The 24,358-nt window shown below is 22.3% G+C and overlaps 4 protein-coding genes across 11 annotated transcripts; 3 read left to right on the top strand and 1 right to left on the bottom strand.

Moving 5' to 3' along the window:
- The first annotated feature begins 71 nt into the window (after positions 1-71).
- LOC105735028 (uncharacterized) lies at positions 72-1,262 on the top strand. Its single transcript, XM_086911093.1, has 5 exons — positions 72-217; positions 338-573; positions 720-783; positions 875-1,059; positions 1,154-1,262. The coding sequence occupies exons 1-5, from the start codon at positions 134-136 to the stop codon at positions 1,260-1,262; spliced, it is 678 nt and encodes a 225-aa protein (XP_086767219.1). The 5' UTR covers positions 72-133.
- A 519-nt stretch (positions 1,263-1,781) lies between these two features.
- On the top strand, positions 1,782-7,686 carry Cse1 (chromosome segregation 1). The gene is made up of 16 exons (XM_003692369.4): positions 1,782-2,001; positions 2,584-2,729; positions 2,821-3,159; positions 3,253-3,360; positions 3,428-3,520; positions 3,611-3,778; positions 3,845-3,974; positions 4,074-4,237; positions 4,311-4,500; positions 4,575-4,773; positions 5,150-5,410; positions 5,488-5,579; positions 5,660-5,963; positions 6,060-6,227; positions 6,306-6,616; positions 6,786-7,686. The coding sequence occupies exons 1-16, from the start codon at positions 1,917-1,919 to the stop codon at positions 6,929-6,931; spliced, it is 2,904 nt and encodes a 967-aa protein (XP_003692417.1). The 5' UTR covers positions 1,782-1,916; the 3' UTR covers positions 6,932-7,686.
- A 715-nt stretch (positions 7,687-8,401) lies between these two features.
- On the top strand, positions 8,402-16,997 carry TM9SF2 (transmembrane 9 superfamily protein member 2). 4 transcript variants are annotated; one of them, XR_015292889.1, is made up of 15 exons: positions 8,402-8,871; positions 9,605-9,672; positions 9,775-9,868; positions 10,291-10,426; positions 10,500-10,621; positions 10,780-10,903; positions 10,994-11,133; positions 11,221-11,397; positions 11,610-11,754; positions 11,838-12,015; positions 13,929-14,088; positions 14,246-14,397; positions 14,538-14,662; positions 14,731-14,902; positions 14,993-16,807. XR_015292889.1 is itself a non-coding variant. In XM_012484675.3 (15 exons), the coding sequence occupies exons 1-15, from the start codon at positions 8,743-8,745 to the stop codon at positions 15,058-15,060; spliced, it is 1,977 nt and encodes a 658-aa protein (XP_012340129.3). In that variant the 5' UTR covers positions 8,402-8,742; the 3' UTR covers positions 15,061-16,997. The 4 variants fall into 4 exon arrangements, 2 of the variants coding, with proteins under 2 accessions (XP_012340129.3, XP_031771492.2); XM_012484675.3 differs by having other exon boundaries at positions 14,551-14,662; positions 14,993-16,997; XM_031915632.2 differs by having other exon boundaries at positions 11,598-11,754; positions 14,551-14,662.
- Acn (apoptotic chromatin condensation inducer acinus) lies at positions 16,631-23,369 on the bottom strand. 5 transcript variants are annotated; one of them, XM_086911002.1, is made up of 11 exons: positions 23,020-23,359; positions 22,858-22,945; positions 22,607-22,723; positions 22,152-22,353; positions 21,692-21,900; positions 21,358-21,582; positions 20,945-21,205; positions 20,029-20,178; positions 19,560-19,664; positions 18,497-18,587; positions 17,058-17,704 (listed from the first exon to the last, which is right to left on the bottom strand). In XM_086911002.1, the coding sequence occupies exons 1-8, from the start codon at positions 23,148-23,150 to the stop codon at positions 20,056-20,058; spliced, it is 1,356 nt and encodes a 451-aa protein (XP_086767128.1). In that variant the 5' UTR covers positions 23,151-23,359; the 3' UTR covers positions 17,058-17,704; positions 18,497-18,587; positions 19,560-19,664; positions 20,029-20,055. The 5 variants fall into 5 exon arrangements, with proteins under 5 accessions (XP_086767126.1, XP_086767125.1, XP_086767127.1 ...); XM_086911000.1 differs by having other exon boundaries at positions 16,631-17,704; positions 19,560-20,178; positions 23,020-23,369; XM_086911001.1 differs by lacking the exon at positions 18,497-18,587 and having other exon boundaries at positions 16,979-17,704.
- Between the last annotated feature and the right edge of the window lie 989 nt (positions 23,370-24,358).

Genomic DNA, 24,358 nt, shown 5'->3' on the forward strand with positions numbered 1-24,358 from the left:
ATAGAGGTCTCGACAAACGCAATTTTCTCTGTCACACAATCATAGAGAATATAAGATCATAATATATATGGTAAGATAAAAAAAAAAAAAAAAAAAATAGAAAAAGCGAATATTATTAATAAAACAATAAAATATGTCTCAGCCTTCTAAGAAAATTGAAGAAGTTTATGAAGAGTTTAATAATCAAGCAGATCGAATTAATTATTTAATTAAAAGAGTAATAATTTTATTAAAATCTACTATTCTATTTATTATTCTGTTTATTTTTAATTAAATAAAACTGAATTTCAATATTTTATATAATATAAAAACATACGTCTCGTTCTATTTTCGAAAGTTTACAGAATTGAAAGAAACAATCTGTAAATACAAAAAGATTCGAAATTATTGGGAATCGCATTATTCTACTTTATCTATGAACATTTGGGCAGGACAAGTGAAATATCTAGAATTACAGAAAAAAGAAGCCAACCTTAGAAATGAAATCTCGGAAATTATAGAAATAATCAAATTTCAACAACAAGAATTAAAAAATTTAACAAAAGAAAGAACGATATATTTTACGAAACAATGGTATTTCTCTTTCTAAATTTTAAACAAATCATTTAATTTAAGTTTAATTATAGTTTTCATGTTCATGCATAAATTTGTCATCAATATAAAAATACATAATTTCTTTATTTTTTATCATTAATAATCATTAATAATCATTTATTTAGCAATAAATTTCGAATTATGGATATAAAATATACAAACAATTTTCTGCGCGCCCAAAAAGAATACGTATGTTTAATTATATATATTCTAAGTTATTATATAATATTATACAATATAAAAATAATTTTTCAAAAAAAATAATCATTATCTTTCATAGTCAAATGAAAATTTAATCAAAGATATTCAAGAATTCCAAAAAAAATACGAAAAAATATATAGTGAATTGCCAATATTTAAAGAAAAAGTAATAAAACTACAAACATTATGTGATTTGAATGATTTAAATTCTAAGAAAGAAACTGAAGAAATATTGAAAATTAATCTTGTTCTAACAAATATAATGTAAGTGTAGTAATTATGAATAGAATTGTTATATACTTAGAAATTCATAAATATATTTTTAATTATTATTTATTATTTATTAAATATTATATAGGGAAAATAATAATAATAAATTATTACAAATTACACGTATACAAGATATGCTAAGAAGATTGGAAAATGAAATAAAACAGAAAAAAATGTTTAATAACTTTTCAGAATAAATAATTTATATACTAATATTATATTATATATCAATATTAAGATACATTATAATATAATAATAAAATTATAATAAATTATATTACATAAATAATTATAAATAAAATTATAATATTAAAATTAAAATTTATTTAGTATATATATGCGATTATTATTTCATTTTATTATAAAATATTAATTTATTATAAAATGTGAATTAAAATTTTTATATACATAAATATTAAATAATAAATATATATATATATATTCTTTTAAATCTTTTAAATATACGAAATATTTACTTAATAAAAAAATTATAATAATTGTATTATAATCGTATGAAATGTCATGATATATAATATCATGTAAAATAAACTTTAAAATATAAGGTAAAATGAATCGATTTTCAGTTAAATTCAACAATTTTTTTTACTTATAACTTTTTTTTATTGATATAATTCATAAAAATTAAATAAAATGTATTAGTCGATTCATTCTAATAAAAAGTATTCCCGCGTAAATCATTGTAGAAAGCGCCAACCAACAACGGTGACAACGATCATTGGTTAGAAAATTGAATTTATCAAAAGCCGGTACTGCGTTGTTTCAACATTTTTTTGTGAAGATTTAATATTTTTTTGAATTGTGGGTTTACGACATTTTTAAAATAAGTCAATATGGAACTCACGGATGACAATTTGCTTACTCTTAGTGAATATCTAAAGCATACACTTAGTCCAGATATAAATGTTAGACGACCAGGTGAATATAACCTCTCTGTTAATAAAAGTTCTTGTTGAAACATCATAAAATATTTTACATAATCACGAACACTATATATTGTTATTCATAAATATAATTAATATTTAAACATTTTGTTTAATTAATTTAATTATGGTTTGAAATTTAATTTTGTAATAAATCTGACATGCGGATATCAACAAGTACTTAATTCAATTTTTTTTCAACTATTTAAAAAACAGTTAACTTACCAATAAATTTTAAAAATAGATGTATCGATTGAGTTTATAGAAAAAACGAAAATCGAAGAAAAATCTTTTTCATTTCATTATTTTTTTTCAAATAAATTTTTTCTTTTTTTTTTTATGTGCATATATATAATTAAAAATAATTATATTTAATTATTAAAATTTATTATTAAAAATAATTTATATTAATTTATATTTTATTTTTCATTATTTAAATATTATATAAATATACTTGTATTTCTTTAATTTGTATTTTTATTTTGATTCTTTTATAAATCTTTTATAAAAAAAACTTATTTTTATTATAGATGTTATAAATTATAAAATAAATTCATAAATTATTATTTTGTTTTAGCTGAAAAGTTTTTAGAATCGGTTGAAGTAAATCAAAATTATCCGTTACTTCTTTTACATCTTGTGGACAAATCTGAAATCAATATAACCATTAGAATTGCTGGTGCAGTTGCATTTAAAAATTATATAAAACGTAATTGGAAAGTGGTAATTAATTATATTATTTATTAATATAATTTTTGTTATATTTATAATATAAATAATTAATTGTAATATTTATAATTTATTTCATATGCAGGGAGAAGATTCTGTAGATCGTATACATGCACAAGATAGGGAAGCTATTAAAAAATTGATTGTTAATTTAATGCTTCATTCTCCTGATTCTGTTCAAAAACAATTATCTGATGCTGTTTCAATAGTTGGAAAGTATGATTTTCCAAATAAATGGCCAGAACTTATAGATCAAATGGTTGAAAAATTCAATACAGGAGATTTTCATGTTATTAATGGTGTATTACATACTGCACATTCATTATTTAAAAAATATAGATATGAATTTAAAAGTCAGACTTTGTGGACTGAGATAAAATTTGTCTTAGACAGATTTGCTAAACCTTTGACAGATCTGTTTGTTGTAAGAATTATATAATTATATTATTATATTATTAAATAATTTTTTCTTTATGATATATTAACTGCTTCTTTAAATTTTTAAATTTTGTTTTAGGCTACAATGAATTTAATGCAAGTACATGCAAATAATGTAGATGCATTAAAAATTATATATAGTTCTTTGGTAATTTTATCCAAAGTATTTTATTCTCTTAATTTCCAAGTGAGTAAAATTATCATCAAATATAAAATATTACATTTTTTTTTTACTAAAATTATTTTATTTTTAGGATTTACCCGAATTTTTTGAAGACAATATGGCTACATGGATGAGAAATTTTCATATTTTATTGAACACAGATGTACCATCTCTACAATCTACTGTACTGTTACATATAAATTTGTTATTACATTTTTTTCTTCTTTTCTTAATATTATTTATATATTATAATGTTTATAATCTTTATATATAGGATGAAGAAGAAGCAGGAGTAATTGAACAATTAAAATCACAAGTTTGTGACAATATTGGCCTTTATGCTCAGAAATATGATGAAGAATTTCAACCATATTTACCTGAGTTTGTAACTGCTGTGTGGAATTTATTAACATCTACTGGCCAGCAACCAAAATATGATACTGTATGTAAATTTAATATGAGTTAGATGTATTAAAATTTTTCTAATGATTTTTTATATTTTTTACAGTTAGTATCGAATGCTTTACAATTTTTAGCAACAGTAGCGGATCGTGCACAATATAGACATTTGTTTGAAGATCCTACTACTTTGAGTAGTATATGCGAAAAAGTTATAATACCTAATATGGAATTTAGAGGTAATTATTATAAATTGCTTAATTAGAATATATATTTTATATATACATGTATATATAAATATTGTATTTTTATTAAGAAAAAAATTTAATAATTAATAGAATCGGATAATGAATTATTTGAGGATAATCCCGAAGAATATATCAGACGAGATATTGAAGGCAGTGATGTCGACACACGAAGACGTGCTGCTTGTGATTTAGTTAAAGTACTTTCTAAATATTTTGAAGCAAAAATAATGGAAATTTTTGGTGCTTATATACAGGTAAATAAAATAAAAAATAAAAATATATAAATAATTTATATATGTTATTGCATTTTTGTTTTTTAATTTTTAGGTCATGTTACAAAATTATGCTAATAAACCTGCTGAAAATTGGCGAAGTAAAGATGCTGCAATTTATCTAGTCACCAGTAGTGCAAGCAAAGCTCAAACACAAAAACATGGTGTTACTCAAAGCAGTGAACTTGTTCCATTACCTCAATTTGCAATGCAACATATTGAACCAGAATTAATCAAACCAAATGGTACATAATATTAGTAAAATAAAAATTTATTCGTTAAAAATTATGTTATATAAAAAAATTTTAAATATTTACAGTGAACGAATTTCCTGTACTTAAAGCTGATGCAATTAAATTCATAATGACCTTCAGATCGATATTACCTAAAGAAATGATAATTGGTAGTTTACCACAATTAATTAGACATTTAAGTGCTTCAAATATTGTTGTTCACACATATGCTGCGTGTGCAATTGAAAAAATACTTGCAATGAAAGGACCCGATAATTTATTTTTGTAAGAAATTTAATATTTCACTTAGTAATATAATAGGATCCTGTATAATGCACTAAAGATATAATGATATACTGTTTTTCTATACGCGATTAATGTCTCGTTTTTTTTTTAATTAATAACATATTTATGCTATTAATTTTTAAAAATTATTTTATTTGATAAAACATAGAATACAAAAAATGATATGATAATAATCAAACATATTACTTTATTATTTATATTATAAAGAAGAAAATTCTTATCAGCATGATTTGCTATAATGTGAATTTATATAATGCACATTAATAATGCATAGCATTTTACAGGAATCTATTGTAATAATAATAATATAATGATCTTAATGTATGTTTTTTAATTAATCAAATTTTATTTATAGAGTTAAAGCTAATGATTTATCACCATTGACATCGGATTTATTAAAAGGTTTATTTGCATGTTTAAATATATCTGGCTCAGAAGAAAATGAATATGTAATGAAAGCTATTATGAGAAGCTTTGGTATTTTACAAGAGATAATCGTACCATTCTTAGCAGATCTTTTGCCTAAACTTACAGAAAAACTTGCTATAGTATCTAAAAATCCAAGTCGCCCTAATTTCAATCATTATCTCTTTGAAACTTTTGCTTTATCAATTAAGTAAGTAATAAATTACAAAAAAAGATGTGAATAAATTAATAAACAAAAATTTAAAAATATATTTTATATAATTTTAGAATTGTTTGTAAAACACATAAAGTTGCAGTTTCATCATTTGAGGAAGCGCTATTCCCAATTTTTCAAGAAATTTTACAGCAAGATGTGTTAGGTAAAATATTTTATTTAATATAAAATTATTTATGTTATTTAATTGTATTATTTATTTTTAATATATATTTTTATATTTAGAATTTCTACCATATCTTTTTCAAATTCTTGCTTTACTTCTGGAATTACGAACAACTCAAGATATTCCAGAAGCATATTTGGCTTTATTTCCTTGTTTATTATCATCAGTATTATTTGAACGTCAAGCTAATATTCATCCTTTAAATCGATTATTAAGAGCGTTCATTAGCCATGGCGCACATCATATAGTAGCACAAGACAAAACAAATGGTTTGTTAGGTGTATTTCAAAAATTGATTGCCTCAAAGGCCAATGATCACGAAGGTTTTTTGTTATTACAAAGTATTATTGAATATTTTGCGCCGTAAGTTTTCTTATCATAATATTTTAGATTATAAATATTAGAAATATTATTAGAAATAATTATATATATATATCAATAATATTGTAACATTTTTAGAAATGTATTAGAACCCTATATGAAACAAATATTTGTATTATTATTTCAAAGACTTTCATCATCAAAAACGACAAAATTTGTTAAGGGTTTAATTGTATTTTTTGCATATTATATCATTAGATATGGTTCCAATAATTTAGTTACAATTATAGATCAAATACAATCTCGGTAAGTTTTTTTGTATTAAAAATCGATAAAATAATCATAATTGAAACTAATTAATAAATTGCAATTATTTTATTTTAGAATGTTTGGCATGGTTGTAGAACGTGTATTAATAGCAGATATGCAAAAAGTAACAGGTGATATTGAACGAAAAGTTACTGCAGTTGGAATGTCAAATTTACTAATTGATTGTCCAGCAATGCTAGAAAGGCCATATAATACATACTATCCTCGTTTATTAGCAACATTAGTAGAATTTTTTGAATTACCACAAGATCAGACTTCTTTACCTGAAGATACTATATTGCCTGAAACTGAAGATGCACCTGGATATCAAGTAGGATATAGTCAATTACTTTGTGCAAGAAATCCTCCAAAAGATCCTCTGGAAGGTATTATTATAAAAATACTTTATTATTTATGAGATTTTTTATATCTCATTATATTAAATTTATTTAATATTTTACTTTTTTGTTAAATTTATTTTATTTTATTATATTTTAACAAATAAACTAGTAAAAATTTAATCAATTTTCTAATAAATTTTATTTTAATAAACAGCTATTGGTGATGTACGTTTACATTTAGCACAAGGACTTGCAAGATTGTCGCCAAGACAATTACTTAGTATTCTTGACCAAATTCCAGAACCTAATGCTAATCACCTGAGAAGCTATCTTCAAACGGTTGGCATTACCGTTGCATAATACGAACTAGATGTCCGAGATAGATTAAAAATTCATCTGATTGCTCGGAAAATAAACAATATTGAACTGAATAAATTGTAATAAAAAGGCGAAAAAAATTGTTTTTCCGGTATTTGTGTTATGAAAGCTACGAGACTGAATATTATATCACTTATATGTCATGTAATTGAATACTTTAACAATTATTTATCATTTTTATGTGATATATGTTTGGAGTCCGTGACTCCAGAATCATAAAAAAAAAAAATGCTAACATTGTAGCACAAAAATTATTGAAATAATCAATCGCTGCGTGTTATTCATGTATAAAACATTCCTGAGGAATTATTTAAATCAATTCACATTTTGTAAAATAACAAGAACGACAAGTACATGTTTTTCTAGTTTAGTTAATCTCTTGTTTAATAAATACGTGCATGTCTAATCAAGTGACACCATGTTAACTAATGGCCTGCGAATAAATTAATTGTTGAATACTTTTTAAACATAGATATAAAATTTTTATGCTTCTATCTTTGTAAAGATTGTTGAACAAAAATTTTAATCGCATTTTATATTTTAAATAAATTTGTTTGTATTTTGTTCCCTCTCATTAATGATCATAGAATAAAGTATTCATATATAAGTCTTCCATAAGTAATGTATGATGTAATATATTTACAACAATTGTAATTATAAAAAATGAAATGCAACAGCGTGAAAATGAATAATTTCAAATTATTTTTTAAATTTTTCAATAAAATAATTGCAAGTAAGATTTTTCTATATTATTAAAATTAGATTTTTTATTTAAATAAAAATATATAAAAATAATAAATTAATATTGAATATTACATGTTAAAGTAGTGATCTTAAAAAAAATTTTTACGTAAAAAGATTTATATTGAAATCTACTTATATAATAAATTATAATAATATATATTATACTTGAATTGAATTATTAAATTAATCACAAAAACTTTTATATAAAAAATTAAACTTTATTTTATTTAAATAATGTTTTATACAATTATATATCATTTAATTTTTTATTATTTTCAGATATATTTAAAAAATTTATTATTTAAGATTATTTAATAAAATCACAGATAAAATATAAAATAGATCTAAAACTTTATAGAATTTTATGTCATTCTATACTATCGATCGTATGAAAAATCAAAAATTTTTATATTTGATTTTTCTACGATTTAAACCGAATTTAGTAATTATATTCAATCGAAACATATCAAAATATTAAATTTGATAAAATTAAAAAAAGTAAAAAAATCTTTTTTTGTTATTATAATATATTCTTAATTTTTACAATAAATTTTTTATATAATAATTTTAATAATAATATTAATTATATGTTTAATTCTTTTTTTTTGTCATAACAATGTTATCTTTTTTTATTCTGAATCGATAATTCATATGAAATTCATATATATAATATAAAATTAAATTGGATGATATGTCTATATTATATTTAGTTTGTGATAAAGTGATTTAAAATAAAAGGCACTTAAAAATTATAAATTCATTATATTTATATATTTAAAGACATTACAAATACGTTAACAATATAAAAATTAAAAAAAAAAGAATTCTAATTATTTTTTATTTTTATCTGATTTATTAAAAATTAGATTAATTAGAAATTTGATAATATAAATAACAAAACTGCCACGCGGTAAAATTACCGATCTGTGTCTAATACGTCTGTTATCAATGACGGTATCATGGCAGTGTAGTGTCCGATGTTTTTCATATAATAATTGACATATACTTGCACTAGGCAAGTAGTTAGTAAGAACGAACAACAATACACAATGGCGAAAATAATTTTGCTGTATTTATTGTTTGTTGTATGTTCAATTCATCATTCATTAGCTTTTTATTTACCGGGTTTAGCGCCCGTGAATTATTGCAAAGTTGGAGAAACTTCTGAAACGTGTAAAGTGCGTATGAAAAATTTTTAAATATTTCAAAAATTAATCATAACTACATTAGTTTATCATTTTTTTTCTTTCTTTTTACAAATATAAATACTTTATATTCGTTATTATAATACTTGTCAAGTATTAATAATACTTCATATTTTAATCTAATTTTTATTTTTGGTATTACATTAATTAAGGATTAATTTTTAGTAATTACAAATATCTTTTGACGTGGCCTTTCGTGACATGCGATTATAGTATTAAAATTGAGCCACGAAAGGTTTTAATAAAAAATATAATTATTTATATAATTTTTAAGAATTTGAGATATTCTTAATTTCACTTTGCGAATAAATATTTTATATTTAATTTGCATTCTGATTTGTATAATGAAATGTCAGCAATATATAAATTATAAAAAATAATTCTTATTAATTAATTATTAATATATTATATATATTTTATATATTTCTTGTTTTATATAAATATTATATTCAATTTTTAAGTTTATGACTAATAAATTAAATACAACAATATATTTTAAAAATATAAAAATTTAAATATTTTTTTTTAAGTTTATTTATATTATTTATAATTTATAGAAACTTCATAAAAGTTAATTTAAAAAAGAAATAATTTATTTCTTAGATATTTGATAATTTGAAAAATGTAAAATACTTATATATAATTACAATCTATTTAAGTATTAGATAAGTATTTTGTTTTGTTAAATTTTTTTTTTTTTTTTCAGTCTGAAATTAAACTGTATGTAAATCGTTTAAATACTGAGAAGTATGTAATACCATATGAATATCATCAGTAAGTCTTCAAAAAAAATATAAGTGTATAAATATAATATAAATATGATATGTGATATAAATGTTTGAATCATTATATCATTATAATATCATTTTTCTTTAGCTTTGATTTTTGCCCTTCTGATGAAAGTCAAAGTCCTGTTGAAAATTTAGGACAAGTTGTATTTGGAGAACGAATAAGACCTTCTCCATATAAGGTATGATATTAAAGATCTTTATAAAATATAAGAATTATAATTATAAAAAATATAAAAATTTATAATTTATAAATATTAAATATCAAATTATCATATTATTAAATTACTAAAAAAATATAAAATAAAAGAATTATATTTTTCATTTTCAATTTACTTTTCCATATAGAATTCTTTTTTTCTATCTTGTATAGATTCTATTTTGGAATAAGAATTGGAAAAATAATTTTATCAATTGTATAAAAAATTTCAATAAAATAGTTTTTTTTCTGAAAATTATATTTAAAATATTTAAGTTTGCTCTTGAAAAATAATTTCATATATGTAAAAAAAATTAAAAATATAAATATTAAAAATTAAAAATATTAAAAATAAAAATATAATTTATATATATAAAAAAAAATATAAATTATGTAAATTTTCAGTTAGAATTCATGAAAAATGTTAAATGTGCAACAGTGTGTCAAAGAACATATCAAGGAGGAGATAGAGATTCAGAAAGAAAATTGGAATTTTTGAAAAAAGGAATGGCATTTAATTATCAGCATCATTGGATAGTTGGTAATATATTCATAATTTAATGAATTTAAGATAAAATAGCCATATTATTATAACTATATTAATTTTTTTATAGATAATATGCCAGTTACATGGTGTTATCAATTAGAAGATGAACGACAATATTGTAGCACTGGATTTCCAATGGGATGTTTTTCTCGAGAATCAAGATCTCAAGTGGATAGTTGCAGTATTAATGTAAATTTAAATCAATATTATTTATGCATTAAAAGAAAATCAAAAAAAAAAAATAATTATTATAATAAATCTTTTATAGAAGATTTGAAAAATATTTATTATATCTTAAATTTTAAACATATACATTAAGTAAAATTAATTAATTTCTTCTTTATTAGGCTGCATATATCAAAGCAAAAACTTATTACCTATTTAATCATGTAGACCTTACAATTACGTATCATAGTGGTGTTAAAGAAGAATGGGGATCTGCATTTAAGGAAAATGGTGGACGCATAATATGTAAGAATTAAACTTTATATCTGTCCTTTATCTGTACTTTAATTTCCATTTACTGAATCTTACTGAAATCATATTTATTTATTTTAATAGCTGCTAAAGTGGTTCCTCGTAGTATTAAACATGGTAATATTCCTGACTGTGAAAACAAAGCACCATTAGACATACCACATGATCCACTTTCTGCTGGTCAACAATTACTTGTTACTTATACATACTCTGTAACATATATAGTAAGCATTAATATTAACAAACTAAAAATAATATATTATTTTGATAATTTTATTAAGCAAAAATTATGATTATATTTTTAATTTTAGGAAAATAGTACAATCAAATGGTCATCTAGGTGGGATTATATTTTAGAATCTATGCCGCATACAAATATTCAGTGGTTCAGTATTCTTAATTCATTAATAATCGTTTTGTTTCTTTCTGGAATGGTGGCCATGATATTGCTGCGAACATTGCACAAAGATATTGCAAGATATAATCAGGTATAATAAAAAAACGTACTATTCATTTAGTCTGCATTTTTAAAATTTTTTATTTTATTAATCATTAAATTTATATTTCATGCAACTTTTAAAATTATTAACATAATATTATTGTATTATTGTATTAATTAATGAGGACATACGATCCAACATTTTGTTTTGTATCATAAAACTATAATGTCTGTGTTGCAATAACGCAGGCTTCTTTCCAGATAGAATCAGGAGAAGACGCACATGAAGAATTTGGTTGGAAATTAGTTCATGGTGATGTATTTAGACCTCCTCGTAAAGGAATGTTACTCTCAGTTTTACTTGGATCTGGAGTTCAGGTGTTCTATATGACACTTGTAACACTTGGTAAGTTTTTAAATATATATGTATATATATATTTAATATATTTAAAATGTAAAAATTAAAAAACTTTTTTATATTATCAATAGCATTTGCTTGTTTGGGATTTTTATCTCCTGCAAATAGAGGAGCTTTAATGACTTGTGCCATGGTTTTATATGTTTGTCTTGGAGCTACTGCTGGTTATGTATCTGCTAGAATATATAAAAGTTTCGGTGGTGAAAAATGGAAATCAAATGTAGTATTGACATCTATGCTGAGTCCTGGGTAACACTTTACTTTTATCTTATTTAATAAAAATTGATACATAGTAAATATTATTTCATAAAATTATAAAATTATTATTAAAATTAATCACAGCTTGTACTATTAATATTGTTGGATATAAGAAAAATCTCAAAATGATTAAGTTTTTTTTGAGTAAAATGTTTATAAAATTCTATATTTTTTATATATATATAAATTTTTTGTATTTTTAAAACTGAATGTTGGCGAAATTTTTTTAAAAATATAGAAACTGATAATTATTACTGAAGATCTTCTTGCATCTAACACTACAATTGTAAATATATGTCTCGTAAAAAATTTTTCTTGAAAATATAAAAGTTTTACATGTCACCTTTTCTTGAATTATATTTTCCTAATATAAAATAGAAATTTTTGTAAATATTTTCGTAAAAATTCTTATTCAAATTTGCAATTTTGTATTAGAATATGATTAAAAAATAAGTGACATATGAAAATTTTCTCTGATTTTCGAAATATCGTAACATAAAAAAATCCAAAAATAAAAATGAAATATATACATAATAAAAAAAAATGTATATAAAATACGCATATATTTCACATATAAAAAATACAAAAATATATATAGAATTTGATATAATGTAATATATAAATATAAATTAAATAATGCCATCTTGCAAGTGATAGGAACTCTGACTTATTAATTTATAAATGATAAAGAAACATTGTATGATGATAAAAAAGATATCTGCTACTAATTTTGATTGCAATTCTTAATTATTATGAAAATTAATTAATTAATATTTTTCTATTAAAAAATTCTATATTTTTAGATCTTAAAGCTAGAAAATTCTCTGAGTAATTTTGTTATTTAAATTTTACTGAAGAGTATTTTCCAATAGTTATTATTTATTAATGATTAATGCATTATATCTAAAATAATATGTTTTTTACAAATTTCATATTATTATGAGATTTATTTTTAAATATGAATATATCTCAAACTTTTTTTTTTTTTTACATTTATATATAATTTTTACTTATAATTTTAATTATAATTAAATAAATTAATTGTTTATTACATTAATTGTTTATCGGGAATTTGCAATACTCTACACAATAATTATTAATAAATAATTAATTTTTTGTTAAAATTTATACGAAAAAATTATTTAAGATTTTAGCTTTAAAATGTGAGCTTTAGCTTTAAAAGAATTTACAAAAATTTTTTGAATAAATATGAATGAATTGGAATATTAATAATTAATTAATTTTCAATATTGTACATTTTCGAGATAATGAAAATGTCAGGAACCAAAGTTAATAATAAAATATAAATATAATAATAACATCTTTTCAGCCAATATTATTTTGACTATAAATATAATAATTTCTTGCACATTGAAAATGATATAGAAAATAAAAAATTGAAACATCTGTAAATTGAAAGTAATTTTAAGCAACATTTTTCTTTGCAAAAGTTTATAACTTTGTTAACAAGTTATAACACATTAACTAATCATAAAGCACATAATTTAGTCGAGTTGCGACAATAGCGTTAGCTATGTGCCGCCGACCGATCATGAACAGATTCAAACAATATATTTAAAAAAAAATATGTTGAATATTATTTATTTATTTATTTATTTATTCATTGTTATAATTATATAACATAGTCAACGGTAGGTCCGTGATTATTTTTTGTTAATAACTCGTTAACAAAGTAATAAGTAATGAAGGTTTTTGCAAAAGAAAATGTTGTTTGAAATTATCAAGAATTTCTAGTTTATGAATGTTCCAACATTTTTAAGACACACATACACAGAATATTCTATATATATATATAGAATGAATATTAACATAAATTATATACAAATTCATATAATACTTTTTGTCATGTAAAAAAATATTTAATTTTATTGAATTATTTACAGAATTGTATTCAGTTTATTCTTCATAATGAATTTAATATTTTGGGCAAATGAAAGTTCAGCTGCAGTACCATTTAGTACTCTTATTGCCCTTCTAGCACTTTGGTTTGGAGTATCTCTTCCATTAACATTTATTGGTGCTTATTTTGGATTTAGAAAAAGGGTAATTTTTTTTTTACAAAATCTTTCTTTATTAAAAAAAGGAAATGTAAAATCTTTCTTCTTTTTTCAAAATATTTTCCATCTTGTTTATATATTATATAACTGTTTTATATATAATAAAAATATATTTCATAGAAAAATTAATAATTTTATTTCAGTCTTTAGAGCATCCTGTAAGAACTAACCAAATTCCTAGACAAATACCAGAGCAAAGTTTTTATACTCAACCAATACCTGGGGTAATAATGGGTGGAGTTCTACCTTTTGGATGTATATTTATACAATTATTCTTTATTCTTAATTCTTTGTGGTAAGTATTATTAAAATATATTGTAGTAGTTTTTGCAATCACAAATATTATTAATTTAAATTATTCTCAATTATTACTAATTTAATATGTATAAATAAAAGAGAATTTTTTATTTTTAACATTTTTATTCTAAATTTTAGCTTATTTTTTCAGGGCAAGTCAGGTATATTACATGTTTGGATTTCTCTTTTTGGTATTTGTTATACTTGTAATTACGTGTTCAGAAACAACAATTTTACTTTGCTATTTTCATCTTTGCGCAGAGGTAAATAAATAATATTTTTAATAAAATAGATATAATTATTAAAAATATTTAAATTATATTTTTTATAGGATTATCATTGGTGGTGGCGTAGTTTCCTAACATCTGGATTTACTGCATTTTATTTATTAGTTTACTGTATACATTTTTTCATGACTAAATTGGAAATAGAAGATGCTACATCTACATTTCTCTACTTCGGTTATACTTGTATTATGGTTTATTTATTTTTCGTTTTGACGGGTAAGATGTATTTCTTCTTTATTAATAAAATTATGATGTTTTATAAAAAATAAACTATTATTTTATATTATATATTTATATATTTAATAGGATCAATTGGTTTCTTTGCCTGTTTCTGGTTTGTACGAAAAATCTACAGTGTCGTGAAAGTCGACTAATGTATTAAATGATGCCCATCGAAATAAAATAAATGTGGTATGAGTAAATAATAAGCAAAATGAATAATTGATATCAATTTTGAAAAAAATTTTAATATATTTGTATTAAGCCCTTTTTATATACAAATGTTTTATTTTCAATTTATTTTTTAAATCAATGATATTTTGATTAAATATTTCAAATACTATTTATTATTTATATATGTTGCTAGCAAATATGAAATAAACTCAGTATAATGATAATATTTAACGAATATTGTACATAAAAAGGGTTTTAATTAGATTATTTATTTTATTATTTGAAAATCGAAACATAAAATATCAAAAATTTTTCAATATAGGAATTAAATTAATGCGTTCATCATTAACTTAATATGCATCCTTTTGATAACGAGATAAACGTATCAAAACTATAAAAATACGTGTATACGTTTTACAAATAAATTATAAAATCCAAATATAATATATTATCGTTAAATTCATTTGTTTACAATAATAAATTAAAGATCAACATTGTAAAAAAAATATTTTTTTTTTTTATAATTTTCAAGTATTATCGTTCAAATTTTTTGGATTATAAATTCGAATTGTAATGTATACACACATTTTTTATTATATTTATAAGATCGAATCCTTTATAATCCTATATTCAAACTTTATTTTTTAAATTGAATGTATTGCAAAATTAATATAATCGCATATATACATTCAAATTATATATTTTAAATTAATTAATTGTGATGCAAATGCGACTGCAAAAGATAAATTTCATTTCATTAAAATTTTATTGTTAAATATGAATTTTTAGGCAAAATATTTATAAATTAAGAAAGAAATTTTTTTTAGAGATTGAAAATTATTGTTAATTTCGAATTTCTTAAAATAATTTCAGAATACCATTATAAAGAATAAAAATTAATGAAAATATTGATTCTTAAAATATTGATTATTATCCTATTGATGATTCATGTATTGATTCTAATTATTCTATTAATGATTCATATATTGAACTATCTAACTATATTAATTAACTATTTCAAACTATTTTTCTATAGTAACTTATTACAATTTTATTCCCATTTAAATAATCTAATTACTTTATAAATATAAATCTGAAAAGTTTCTTTTTTCAATTTTTTAAATTGATTCAAGAAAAAAATTTTAAATATTTATTATTTAAATTCAAAAATTAAAATATTTCTAATATTATATGTTGAATTATTTTAGCATTTGCTTTTTTAGTTTTATATAAAAAATACTTATACATATATGTACAATAATAAGTCATATTAAAATATATATTAGTTGTAGGATCAATACGATTTAAAAATAAATTTGGAATTATAATCAAAACAAATATTACAGTTCTTTATAATCGTTTCAATTCTTGATCTTTTTTATGAAATAATATAAAATAAATGAAAATAATAAAAGATGTATATTATTGTATAATTATGTTTTTTTTTTAAATGCGAAAGAAGTGTTTCTTGAACATAACATTGTTAAGATTAGTTTAATTGCAGAAAGGACATAATAGTGTACAAACTGGTAGTTAAGTTAAACATTAAACTTGAAATTTTCAGTTCAGTTTTATTTTTCCTATTTATAATATTTATGATTGTGAGATGTTTTAATTAATAGCTGACATGCACACATCTTGTAATTCACGATTTTTGTAAATTGAAGCAATTACAATGTTAGCGTTAACGATGTTAATATAAATAAAGATCGAATAAGTTTACGTAAACAATCGTTTCCTGGTTGTAATGAAACATTAATTGTCACATGCTTGAGTTATTTTGTTATATAATTCCTTTCCTTGTGAAATGGTTTTCTTTCCGATTATATGTTAGTAAAATACATTCATTCGAATCGCACGAATTCGAATACAAATAATAAAATAAATATAACGAATAAATTTATTTTCTGTTTTAAAAGTGTATTTTTTTCGTAAATCTTTCGATCTTATTTCAAGGATGAATGACAAATCTTCTAAATATGGTGTGACATTGTATAAAGTAAGCGGCAAATGTATTTTTTATATATAACCTATAGTGTTTTACATTTATTGATAATTTTACATGTCATATCACGGTATATTGAATTATATTTTATATATACAAATGTGTTTCTGGTTGTGCAAATTTATTGCGCGAAAACGAGAAACACCAAAACTTTACATTTTACTACCAAATTTATGGTAGTATATGTCAGAATTCAAGGAAGTCAGGCTATTCTACCGACAAAGAAAAGAAATAACTCCAGGGAGAGAAAATACTCTCATTGATGCTTTAAGATAACTTCGTATCAGTCAATACCACAGTCTCTCGCCATCATCATTTCGGGTTTTTTGTTTGTTGCTGCTTCTAACAATTCGTTCAACTTTCATTTCATTTCATTTTTGTTTGTTTTTATTTTATTTTGTCTTCTTGTAAGAAAACATTTTCAATGATCATGAATATTAAGTTTCAAGTTTTTTTCCCTATGTGGACAGTTTTTCGTTTGATTATCCTCCAATTCCCAGGGCACGTTTTGCGATATCGCACTACGACGTATCGTAGAACGTGATGCATCACTCCTACACGATGCAAACACTATCGTTTGTTCTACAGTTACGCCGCACTGTTGGATAGTCAATGTCGACCTGTAAGAAGTATGGTTTAAGGGGATATTCTGGTAATCCGGTTTCAAAAAATCAATTTTTTTTATACATTTTTCGAAAGTATGTATCTTTAAAAATGTTATCTGAAAATTTGATAGCAAAATTCAAAATAATTTAGACTAATATAATTTTTTGTAACGAACAAGCCGAAGCGCGCCGCATGAACACTAGCGGTCGAGCGGCTCGTTTCGGTCTATTTAATAATACCTAGTTTTATCTCTAATTGATTCTATAATATTACTTTATACCTTCCAAATATTTCTCTTATCTTCGAAATATAATGAAATTTTCAAATATAAATATTATTTCAACATTGAACATAGATTTCCCTCGTATAGTATGAGCGACGCATATTAAAACAATGCATGACACGAAATCATGCAATGTGCGACGCCAACCACGAAGATACGATGAAAATAGACGGTATTTTAAAAGTTTTGAAAGATCTATCAAAAAATATGACGAAAAATATATGATTGTTTCATTGGAGAATTAGATGCGAAATCTTAAGAAGATGACTTCATTAATAAGAAGAAAGAGTGCATTTTATATATGAAGAAATGCGCGAATATTAAAAACAACTTACTCAGTTGAAAAAGACACAAAAACAACTGCAAATCAAGGACGAATAAATCAAAGAAAAAGAGGAAAAGTACAATGGCGAAAAAATATAGTTGACAAATAAATTGATAGAGGAATTTTTTATTACTAGCTTGGCTATATCGACACTCAAATTCAATCGAAGAGATGAGGAAAGCAGTATGAACGACTTACTATCGTAAAATTTCGACTGTCGAAAATCCTCAGCATTCCTATTGCGCAGAAGGACCTGAATCTTGATGTAAATGGCACAAGGCTGAAGCAGCTAAAACATTGGAAGATTATAAACATCCATTTGTTATTGATGATAAGATTCGTGATACTTCGAAGCCCATGTATAATGATTTCATATAGATGATTATAGAAAAATGTTTGGAGACGAACACGCAAAAGAACAATAAAAGTTTTAACTCTTGCATGTAACGCTTCCCAAATATATTTTTTCTGAAAAAAAGTCTTAATAAAAATTGCCATGTAATGTGCTGCTTGCACATTAATGGAAGAGTTAAACTTCTAAAAATAATGCAAAGGATGAACATGATTATCGAGCCAGATGCCATGTCAGTCACGGAGAAGTAGAACGAAACGTGAATCTGCAAAATCAGAACGCGAGAATACTAACTTCAAAACAAGCCAAGTCGATAGAAATGTTAGATCAACTGAAGATAAAGAGTATGAAGTAGCTAAAGGCATTTTATAGAGCCAGAATTGCCGATTGAATATAAATTTATATTTATTAAATTTAAAAAAGTCAGTATAGAAAACTTTTTAATTTTTCTCGAAACGACTTTTTTCTTATTGGCGGAATAAAAATAAAAAAGATTATATAAATCAATTAGTTTGAAATTTTTTAAAATTATTTTACAAATCATTGACTATTGTCGATATACTTAATTAATGTATATATATATATATATATATATATTTAATTAATTAAATTGAATATTACATACTTTTTTTGCAGATAGAAATTGTAATTAAAAAATAATCTTTCGTATTTAAGAATTAGTCACTTTTGGCATAAGTGCTATCGATTAAAGCCATAGAAATTAATTAGAAAATATGTAAAAAATTTTTGTTTCAGTTAATTTTTCTATTCCGCCAATAAGATTTTCTTAGAGATGTTATTGCACATTATTTTATGTAAAAAAACTATATATAAATTATATATAAATAAAAAAAAGTTAAGTAAGCATTAATATAGTATAAAAGTTTTACAAAGCTATCATTTATTTACCGAGAAAAAAAATCCTGAATATTGCTTATCTTTTTGGCCGGATTACCAGAATACCCCCTTAATGCTGAAATTTCAGGGACGATGGATCGGAGATCGGGACGTTTCCTGATCATGCAACAAATTTGTACAGTTTCTGACCAATGAACAAAAATCAGCGATTGAACGAATGAAATCAAACAGAGAAACTAATACGCGAAGTCGATACAGAAACAAAAGTTTTCTGAATTAAAAAAAAAAAAAAAAGAAAAAAATTGAAGAATAAAAACGCAAATTCTAACACCATATGTTAAATCGTAAAACAGCCTGCAAATCGTGGAACGATTGAGAAAGTAAAATTTAAAGAGTATGTTCGGCAAGTCTGTCTAATGTAAAAAGAAAAAATTCATTTGTCTTTCCGTGATTCATAACATCGTTTTTAAAAATGTAACTGATCAAAATCGGAATTTTTGCATCAGAAAGGGAAAGGTACGTTTATCGAAAGTGGTAGATCAGAGAACTATTTTCTCGGACTACGACGGCGACGACTGTTTCTGTTGTTTCTCTCTGCGCGTCTCATTTCTTCTAATCTGCGCGCATGTTCTGCCATATGTTGCCTTCTCATTTCTTCTTTCACAACTATCTGTAATTTAAAATATTTGTATAAGTACCTTAATAAATTATAATAAATTATAATAATAATAACATATATTTAACGGATAAAATAATGAAAAAATAATTTAATAAATCTAAAATAAAATATTCTTAAAATAAACAAAAATAAAAAAATTTTGAAGAATTTAAAAATATAAAGATATATATATACTGTATATATATATATATTGTATATATATTTAAGAATAAAACTTAAGAAAAATTATAATAAATAAAGTCATTTTAAATTGTTTTCACAAGATATAAAATAAGATACTTTATATTTATAAGTATAAATACACTTTAATTATTATTAAAAAATTATGAGATCTCTGTATCTAATGAAAAGAAGTAATAACATTAAAGAATTAAAAAAACGCCTTAGTGAAAGATATATGTACTGACTTTTTAATCAAAAGTCATATGTTTAAATCCCATGGGTTCTCTTCATTTTTCTTTGGTTTCAATATTATTTTTTTTTATAATAATATTTTTTTGTCTTTTTATTTTATCACTAGATCAAAAAATAAGAATGATATTTAATACTTTATAAGATATAAAAATTAATAAAAATATAATTTACTATAATTAGACGAATTAATATTTAATTAAAAAATAAAAATAGTTATAATAAAATTCAATAATAATCTGAAATGCAAAAATAAATATATTTTTCAAATATTAAAAAAAAAATTAATATACATTTGTTCTCCTACTTATAAATATGAAATATATTTGATATATTTTTAATGTACCTGTTCATTTATGAGTGGTAACCAATATATGCATGGCGTTGCTTTTGTCTTCCTAAAGAGATCATCTAAAAGTTTAGCTGGTGGTGGCTCATCCTCTTTCTTTTTGAATTTACGGGCTGGAGCTGGCAAATGTGCTTCCACCGCTGGACTCCGACTCCTCTGCCGTCTTTTTTTGTCATGTTCTTTTTTTTCACGTTCTTTTTCTTTTATGTGCTGCTGGCCATCTTCTTTACCTAGATCCCATTCTCGGACTACCATTACCTATTATCAAAATTCTCATTTAGTTATTATATTATTAGAATTATTATTTTTTTAAAGAAAAAATCTTTTTTGAACTTTTACATTTTTTCTTTAAATTCTTTACATGTTTAATATATATTACATATGTTCAGTTATAATATTATAAAAATAACCTTTGTATTTGTCCTTTCTTCACGGTTCCAATCTTGTTGCCATGAATCGGATGGTACAAGAGGTTCTGTTTTTCTTGGAATAGATTGATCCTTTGACAATTCTCGCGCCAATTCCATATCATCTTTGGTTGCATATTCAACATGAAGCCTTTTTGGATTTGAAACAGGCCAGGATATACCATGTAATGCTTGTCTTGTCTCAAATGCCTGATCCTCATTTGCATACTGTGACAATTCAATTAATATTATCCTTTATATACCATTGTTTTAATTTATAATATATTTATAATATAATATATTAAATGAATATATTATTTAAAAATAATTTTGATACCTCTACAAAACATTTAGATTTAATTCTATCCATCCAGAATCCATTTTCAACAATTGTGCCAGTACGTGAAAGTAACTCTTTAATTTGATTTAAAGTGAAAGGACGAACCAAGTTTTTGATCAAAAGTATATTTGTAGGTTTTGTAGCAGGTGGACTCGGAGATTTTATATGTGGCACTTCTTTAACAATAGATATTTTTCGTCTTGCCGCTAAAAATCAGAACAATTTAATAAAAATATAAAAATTTTTAATCAAGAATATTATATTCAATAAAATATTCTATATTATAAAAACAAAGATTTTTTATATCTTTCAAATATTTAAAACATTAAAAGCAAAATATTCTCTTGCTATTTAGAACAAAAAATCAAATTGTTTTGATTAATCTTTTGAAAAATAAAACTTGACAATGATCTTAAAATAATTTACATAAAATAGATTATTGAAAATATTTACATACCTATATGATTATCTATTTTTGCTTCTCCTTTTTTTGCTGTACCATTTTTTTGTACATTTTCATCACCAGATTTATTATCATTTATTCCCTCATTAGAATTGTGCCATTTTTCACTAATCTGATAATGATCTCTATCTTCATCATCATCTTTTGAAAGACGAACTTCATTTATCGACAATGGTCTTGCTCCTGGCACTAATGCCTATTATATAGAATAAAACTTTATAAATAAAGTAATACCTAATATATATTACATATTACATATTTATATTATATATTATAATTATATGATAATTTTTGAAATCTTTAAAATTATAAAATATATTGAGTATAGTAATTAATAATGAATAAAAATCAAGAAAATATTCTTCTAAAAAGTACAAATGTATTATTATTATTATAATATTATTATAATTAATAATATAAATGTATATTATTAGAAATGGAATTATTACTTTAAGTGAATCTGTTGAAATTGAAAACGAAGGTGTAGTATCTGTAGACAATGTAGTACCCCATCGACGTTTTCTTGGAATACATTTTAAATCTTGTTCACTAGTATCATGATTTTCCTATGAAATACAATTTTTAAATTAATTCAAATTATGTGTTGTTTATGTTCTAACTATTATAATATTTCTAAAATATTTGATAAATTATATATATTATTAATTAATTTGTTTAAGAAAGAAATATATTATCAAACCTTGTTTGGAACATTTGTTTCATTATTTGTATTTGCATCATTTTCTTCTTTTTTAATATCATTTTTCTCTGTTAACATTTTCGAAGAACTGAAATAACATTCATAGAGGTATAGCAAGAAACTACTGATATAAGTTTTGACAAATCAATGATTAATACTCACAATGATCTTTTCAAATTTACTTTCACAGGCTTATAAGTCATTAACTGAGTTGTTGTTGGTGTAGAATATTCCGATGTATCTCCTGGACTATCTAACTTTTGTTTATTTCCTTCACAATTCTCTATTTCCATCTCCACGTTATTTAATAAAAACTTAGGTTAAACTTCGTTTTGGAGCACTAAAAATTATTAAACTTTTTTTATATCGTCCAATAGATTTTGACCAGTAAAATACAAAAATATCGATTTCAATTGTTGGAATTCATTGAATCAAAAGTTTTGCGTATGTAAAACTTAGCGTTTTTAGCGTATTTTACGGGTTACATTGACGCCATATTGGCTTTTTATAACATCCGATTGGACGATAGAAATACTATCACGCGCCAAATTTAAATTACCTTCCTTTTAAAGAATAGAAGGATAATATAATAAATATAGAATACGATAATATAATAAAATTAAATTGAATCGTAATAATCAAATTGAATTCATAATTATGATTTCAACTTAAATTGAATTATAATTTAAAATCAACGAAAATTGATTCAATATCAAATCAAACTCATGTTGAATTTAAGTCAAAATTAAATTGAGTTATAATCAATTATATTATATATCGATTGTTTGTACTTTATGTAATAAATTATTAGGATAATAAAAATATATGCTATACATTTGTATAACATAAAATTTGAACTAACCTATTAAAATATATAGTCATCATTTATGTTCATCTGTTGACTTGATTGATTGAAAAATCTATAAATAATACATGGTTTCAAAGTAATCGTAAAATACACTAAAAATGCTAAACTTTATATATATATAAATGATAGTTTTTATATATAAATATGGTTTTATATATATATAATATATATATAATCATTATTTTCAAATCTTATTTATTGAAGTGTATCACAAGACAAAAAATTTCTAGTGTTTTAAAATGAAATTTAACTAAGAATTATTTATTCTTGCTTTTAAAATCTTTCTATTTTTACAAGATAATCTTTCTATTCTATTCGTTAAAATTCTTTTATTTATTTTTTCTATTTGTATATAGTTAAGAGGTAAAAAGAATTTAAGTTTGAATGTCTAGTAGTGAAAACGCATGAACTTTTTCACCAATATTTCCCATTGTAAAATAATCTAAAGGTATGTTTAAACTAAGCGAACAAATACTTTAATAAAATTTTAATATTCTACGAACGTAATTAAAACATTTTATTAGATATTGTTGTTACGAATCTAAAAATTAAATTAAGAATAATTATTGAGAATTCTAATTTTTAATTTAATCTCGACAAATATTCATTCGCATTTGAAAAAACTTTTTTGAT

Source organism: Apis florea, unplaced genomic scaffold (genome assembly GCF_048593485.1).
Source record: "Apis florea isolate Af1SG1 unplaced genomic scaffold, ASM4859348v1 contig_3203_pilon, whole genome shotgun sequence".
Classification (NCBI taxonomy): domain Eukaryota; kingdom Metazoa; phylum Arthropoda; class Insecta; order Hymenoptera; family Apidae; genus Apis; species Apis florea.